At 44.7% G+C, this 6,529-nt stretch overlaps 1 protein-coding gene across 1 annotated transcript in view; it reads right to left on the bottom strand.

The window, feature by feature from the left end:
• Window positions 1-5,515: 5,515 nt before the first annotated feature.
• Window positions 5,516-6,529, bottom strand: part of LOC104166482 (myosin-8-like) — a 1,317-nt gene continuing 303 nt past the window's right edge. The window contains exons 2-3 of the mRNA XM_009706425.1: window positions 6,431-6,526; window positions 5,516-5,805 (exon numbers count right to left, since the gene is read on the bottom strand). Coding sequence (XP_009704727.1) covers window positions 5,650-5,805; window positions 6,431-6,526 — 252 coding nt within the window. The 3' untranslated portion in view covers window positions 5,516-5,649. The remainder of the gene's footprint in view (window positions 5,806-6,430; window positions 6,527-6,529) is intronic.

The following is a 6,529-nucleotide window of genomic DNA, read 5'->3' as shown; positions in this document are numbered from 1 at the left end:
TTCACATAGGTATTACACATACTGTTAAGTACAATACTTAACATGTCCCTGGTAAAGTGATAGGCATCACCAGAAACATCAGTAGCCATGATGTAGACAACCCCCTCTCAACTACTTCCAAAATGCTTCTGTGAGAGAGCTGAACCTACTACTCTTCTGCTAAGCTCAGAAAGATGGGATAAATTTTGTGGTTCTGATAGATGACTTCGAAAAAGCAGTCCCTGGTCCCTGTGGTATTTGCAGCACACTGGTGTTGTTATCAGTCATGCCATCTGGATTAGCAGAGCATGCCTGTAGGGATCCGTGCACCCTTTGAATCACCAACGGATCATGTCACATGGAAGATCTAGCTTCAAGCCAGTGTGTAGCAAGGCAGACTTGATAGAGAACACTGGTTGCTGAACTGGCAGGTACAGCAGAAGTGAGATGTCAGTGTGTCACCAAAGCAGCCACAATTCCTTCTTTCTTTCTTTCCTTCCTTTCCTCCTTCCTTCCTTCCAGTTTTTTTAATTTGTTTCAGAGAGCAGATTTCCTACTGACAGGGTTAATGGGGTGGTGTCTCTCACAGGTGATGTTGTATGGCACTTCTTATGTGAAAAATTAAAGATATCGTAAACCTCCATTCATTAACAGGTAGGGATTACATTTGTTCAGCATTGAACCCAAGGTGCTTAGAGGTGAAACAAAAGCTTTTCCTCCAGCATGAGCAGAGACAATGGATGTTTGAAAACATTCACTATAAGAAGTGTGGCTTTACATTCACTGTAAGTGTGGCTTTCAAATGACGTTTTCAGTTACGTTGCAATGATATGTTAGGCATGCTGAGAGAGACTTCACCAGACCTGATGGACAGTCTGACAAGGAATGCCTGGCCTCCACTTCAGCAGTGTTTCTTCAGACAGCAGTCCTCTGCGTAAAAGAACTCCCAGGAATGCTAGCCCGAGCTGAACAGAAATGCCAGCACCCTAATCCTTTGGAGGAAAACTCCTCTTCCCTCCCCTTCTGCTAAGACATGGCTGGGTGCTGGAGCCTGCGTGTGCTAAGGACACACTTTCCTCTTTAAGAAACCTGTTTGTTCTGTTGGCGGGTATTGAGTCATGTGGAATGAAATATGAGGAGTTCTTTCTCCATGCCTAGCATACCATGTCTACTCCATATAGGCGTTTGTAGGTTATCTAGTTAAGATATATTCTGTCTCAGGATATCCATGAAGAGACTGGAATGGCGTTTTGCCACCTCCTCATGCTGCTTCTCCACTCAGGGACCAATTTCTGCAGGTCTTTCCTGATCTCACAGCAGAGAAAAGTGATATGAATACCTCTTTCCTTTAGGGAGTTTGATTCACAGCTTTTCCTATTGGTCATGTCTTCTCTTTCCAGGGATGACATTCTTACATGGCTTCCCGCAGCCTGAAAAAGACTGAGCATGTCAGTGAAGAAGGACCAGATGATGTAACCAGAAAGGTAAGCAGAGTGGCTGGTAGGACAGACCTGTCATTTGAAGTTGGGCTGCACTTGAATGAGTGCCCGAGTTGCACAGGTACTCAGACATATGTTCTCAGCTAACACCTCTGGATGCAATTGCCGCTGGACAGTGGGTCCTGGCTGAGAAGGTGACCTTCCGAATGCCCTTTCCTTCACCCATCAAAGCAATTGGAGGGTAGGTGAGGAGGGGAACAGGCCTCTTGGGTAAGAACAGGAAGGCAAATAGTCAGAAATGAAGGAATGATGGTGACGTGCCACCAGATAGCCAGCCGCCATAGTGTCAGAGTGCTCTAACAGTGCTTGCATACCCTGTCCTGAGGAGATTCCCTGCTGACCCCACTAAAGACTGCTGGGGACACACTTTTCTCTCCACGAGGCTTGTACTTGGCAAGGTCTGAGTTTAACCCAAGAGATGGGGACATTGTTTCAGCTCTAAGCACGTAGATTTGGGAAAACATATCTGATATGCTCTCCAGCTCAAGCTGCAGTGGCTACTTCATTTGGTCAGTGCTTTGCCAGGCAGCACAGCTGTATATTGCCTCCCGTCCAGGTCAGTCTCTTCAGCTCCCTGCGAAGTGCCTCCAGTTAACCAGGATCTTGTAGGGTGACTTGTAGGGTCTCAGAGCAGAGCCATGCCATGACCCAACACTGCTCTTGGCCTCACATGTTAGCTAAGCTTGGACTTTACCTCTCTGGGCTCTGATTCCAAAGTCTTCCTATGTGTGGGACTGTATTTCTTCCAACTTTCCTAGCGAGCTCCAGTAGTACCGTTACCATGGCAATCCAAACATCTCTTGCATAAAAAACATGGGATTAAACAACTATGTGTTTATACCTGTGTCTCCTTTGGATACCTCATTTGGTGGGTGTGTTGTGACTGGCAGTCTCATTTTCTACCCACAAAATGGATTTGGAGTGGAGGGTGCCCTCCATTCTCCCAAATGGTAACAGCTGTTACCCTCAAGTGCTCTCTGAACCTCTGGCTTTCTATACAGCTCTGAGCCTTTGCACTGTGGACAGGGTTTTTCTGGAGTTACCTCCAGTGGATTTTCTCTCCGTGAACATGTCCAAGTCTCTTTTCAATCCATGTAATCCTTCACAGTGACAAGGAGTTCCACAGATTAACTGCATACTTTCGGAAGAACCCATGCGTCTCTGTGGTTTTGAATACCCTGCCTTGAGGCAACTTCATTTGATTTACACACACACGCACTCAGAAACACACACAAACACTGTCCTCCACCTTCTGCCCTCTGCACTCTCCTTTTCTTTTAATGCAAGAACCAGTTAGAACATTGATCCCTCTCAAGCCTCTCCGCTATGAGGATTTTGTAGTTCTACTTCGTACCTCCACTCAGTTCTCTGCTTTCCTACCTTAAGTCTCTGGGTTTGTTTAATTGGTCCTCCTATGAAAGCCCCTCCATGTGTCTGATCAGCTTTACTGTCTTTGGAATCAGAATTCCTTGCATATCCAGTTTTTCTCTTTTTATTTTCTCTTTTGCTACCACTGCCAAGAAATGACTGGATATTTTCACACAGTTATGCTGCATATGTGGAAGATCTTGCTCCTGATGGGTAATTGCAAGCTTACAGTCCATCTTTTTCTATGTGACACTGCATTATGTTTCCCCACACATACAATTTTGTGTTCTTAATTTGTGTATTGAATTTTGTATGCTATTTAATGTCACTATATCACCATTTAAGGCTGGGCTGACGCTTAAAGCGAGTGGCACATGCTCTCTGTTAACCCCGTCCTTTCCCAGAAGGGGAAGAAGAGGAGAAAAGCAAGAGAGACTTGTGGGTTGGAAACTTATAACAGACTTTAATAAAACAGTAACAGTGAAAAGAGTATAAATAATATTAAAACTAATACTACTAATAATAGAAATAGAAATATACAAAGCCAATATTGCTCTTCCAGGTGATGACCGCAGGACCGTGTGCCACACCACGGCATCTTGCAGTCCTCACACAGCATAAAATAGTTTAAAACAATCTGTGTTATTTAAGACAAAACTAGGATATATTTTTGTCCTGGTTTGGCTGAAACAGAACTATGTCTGCTTTCAGTAGATGTTATTTTTTTTTCCTTCAGTTAAGTAAGAGAGTTAACACCTGTGATCCCCGAGTTTTATACCAAGTATTCCCATGGGTGGGATGGAACATGGCATTGGTCAGTCCTGGGTCACCTGTCCCCTCTGCAGATTCCTGGGGGTGCGACCCCTCCTCCGCCTTCCCCCCACGAGAAGCCCAGCGGAGCCCAAGAGAGCCCACAGGGAACAAGCACATATATATGGACCTTTCTGCATAACAATCCAGCTCCCGCCCCAGCAACACCTACAGACATTAACTGCCATCAGCTCTGACAGCAGGCACTGCCTGAAACCTGTAGTCAGTTTCAGACAGTGCAGTTACTAAAAAACTTAACTGAAGGAAAAAAAAAAATCTACTGAAAACAGAAATAGTTCTGTTTCAGCCAAACCAGGACACAGTATTTCCTCAGTGTCATGAAAGCCTTCTGAGTTTCTTCGATATCATTGTCCTTACTGGACAATGTCTACTGGAATAGAATTATTTTATTGGGAAACATTATGTTCCTTCCTGTTCAACACTTCTTCAGCTTGTTTTATCAATAGCTTTAACAACACAGACCCTAGCACAAATAACTTTTGTCTTTCATTCTGTGCCTTTGAGGATTATTTATCTGAATGAGAAGCTTCCTCCTTATCCCATGGCTTCATCACTTCTATAAAAGCCTTTGTTGGGACACTTTGCTGAAAGGTTTTGGAAATCCCAGTTGATTATATCAGCTGGGTCTCCCTGTCCACGTGCTCACGTACTCTTTCAAAGGTTTCTCTGTTGATTCACATATAAGGCTGACTTTAATTTAATGGAATACTGTCTTTGGAAGGACACAAACTATCTGCCCTCAGTTCCCCACACCAGTTCTTTCCCAGGAGGTGTTACTTATGCTGGGTTGGTCTAGTCCTCACTGGGAATTCATACACCAGGGCTGTGACACTGAACTCCAGCCCTTTGAGCTCTGCCCCAACAGGCAGCAACTGAGACTGCACATGATGACTTTTTACCCCTACTCTCAAGTCTTCACTGTCAGTTCATGTGGACCTCTGATCAGGACCAGAATCAAGCTGCCATTTGGCTGCCCAGCTTCCTTGTTACTTTTTCTGCACATTGAATGAAAATTCAGCAGGCTAGACCAGAAGTGCCAGCTACTAATGAACACTGCTGTGCTTTCCTTCCACTGATGGGCTACTTCCTCTTCTCTGCTCTCTTGCCATAGACTACTGAGAGAAGCTCCTGGTTGAGTCCTTGGGTTTCTACAGTACCACTAAAGAAAGTACCACGTTGAACAGCTGAGATCTCTCATGAGGAAACAAAGAATTCACTCAGGCAGGGTAGTGTTTCAGAGGGTAGTGTGCCAGAGACTCAGGTTTTGTGGACACTGACATGATTTACAGAAATTAAAGGAATTATCACAGAACTGTCAGCAGCCTCCTCCAGTTTTAGTCCAAGGGGAGGTGATAATCTTCGCGGTCCCCTAACTAATTAAATTCATGAAGCAAACCTAGTGGTGACTAAAGACCAACTTCTGTCATCTTCCCAGAAAAACCATAAACTCTGCTGGTTATCAGCCCTCCACAAACCTGTCTTTGACAGTGGACAGCAAAAGAAGCTGTTCATACATGACATGTTACACAACTGGAAAAAACTGAGGTGCTGTAAAGGTAAATATAACATAAGGTGATGTTTGGGATAGAAAGTAGGAAGGCTGAACTTGCAGGAGTCGCTGTCAGGAATTACTGTCCTTAATTTCATATGAATTTAATTTCTATTCAGCCCCAGTCACGAAGTAATTAAGAAGGGATAAATAGTTAGGAAGTAGATGACAAATAGCTGTACCATAACACAAGCACACAAAAGCTATAAGCCAAAGCTGTGCCCAAAAGCAAATGATGATATAGACCTAACCAATAAAAAGATAAACAAGTGAAAACTACTGCTCATTATGTGTATGTGAAGGAATCTATGTTCTTTATTCTCTAGACATTGACATGCTTACAAAGCCTAATTACAGAAGAAAGCGACTGAGAGGTTCACATTTTGTGCATTCCTCAGGTCACTTTGACGTCTCATGACATCCTCACTCTTCCTCTTCTATCTTCTTGCCATGAAACTCACGGCTTTTCACTCGGAGCTTGTTGACCTGCGACTCTGCAATGTCAGCTCGCTCCTCAGCTTCCTCCAGCTCATGCTGGATCTTGCGGAACTTGGAGAGATTGACATTGGAGAGCTCCTCCTGTGCGGGGAGAGGGAGCTGGTGGTGAGGAGCCCAGGGAAGGGGTTGCACTCCTCTGGCACCCTGGCCTTGCAGCGCTGTAGCTGTTCCCCAGGGGAAAGCACAAATCTCCATTCCCAACCCACCACTGCTTGCACATAAGCCTCAACACACCTCCTCATCTTCCCTTATTCAGGACCCCACTGTGAAAAACTTCACAAGGACTGTGTCATGCTTCAGGAGTAATTTCATCACTTGGATTTGTCATCAGTGTACTTATCCTCCCACTACTTGCTGCCCAACTATCAGTGTGACTTATTAGGTTGAGAAAGACCCTGAAGCCTTCTGCTGTTGATTACTAGCAGAGATTCATGAACTTCTCAGTCAGTGAATGTGTGCCCTGGGTTTGCTTGCTTATTCTGATCTCCTGTAGAAAACAGGCTGCAGAACTTCCCTTAGTCCATCCCTGATTGCATGGCGCCCAGAACTCACCAAGGCCTCATGAGATGACAGTGAAATGACATGGCCAAAACTGTTGTATCTTGGGAGTTTCCTGCATGACCCTTTTCTGGTATTCATACTCATGTCAATGAGCATGCTGCCCCAATGGAAGGTGGCTCTTGCCCGTTCTCCAAGCAATACTTACAGCCTCCTCAGCTTGTCTCTTGTAGGATTTCACCTTCATTTGCAGCTTGTCCACCAGATCCTGCAACCTGAGAATATTCTTCCTGTCTTCCTCAGACTA

The sequence above is a fragment of the Cariama cristata genome, unplaced genomic scaffold, assembly GCF_000690535.1.
Source record: "Cariama cristata isolate BGI_N322 unplaced genomic scaffold, ASM69053v1 scaffold3568, whole genome shotgun sequence".
NCBI classification, from domain to species: domain Eukaryota; kingdom Metazoa; phylum Chordata; class Aves; order Cariamiformes; family Cariamidae; genus Cariama; species Cariama cristata.
Note: the sequence above shows the minus strand (reverse complement) of the source record. Positions and strands in the feature narration are given on the sequence as shown.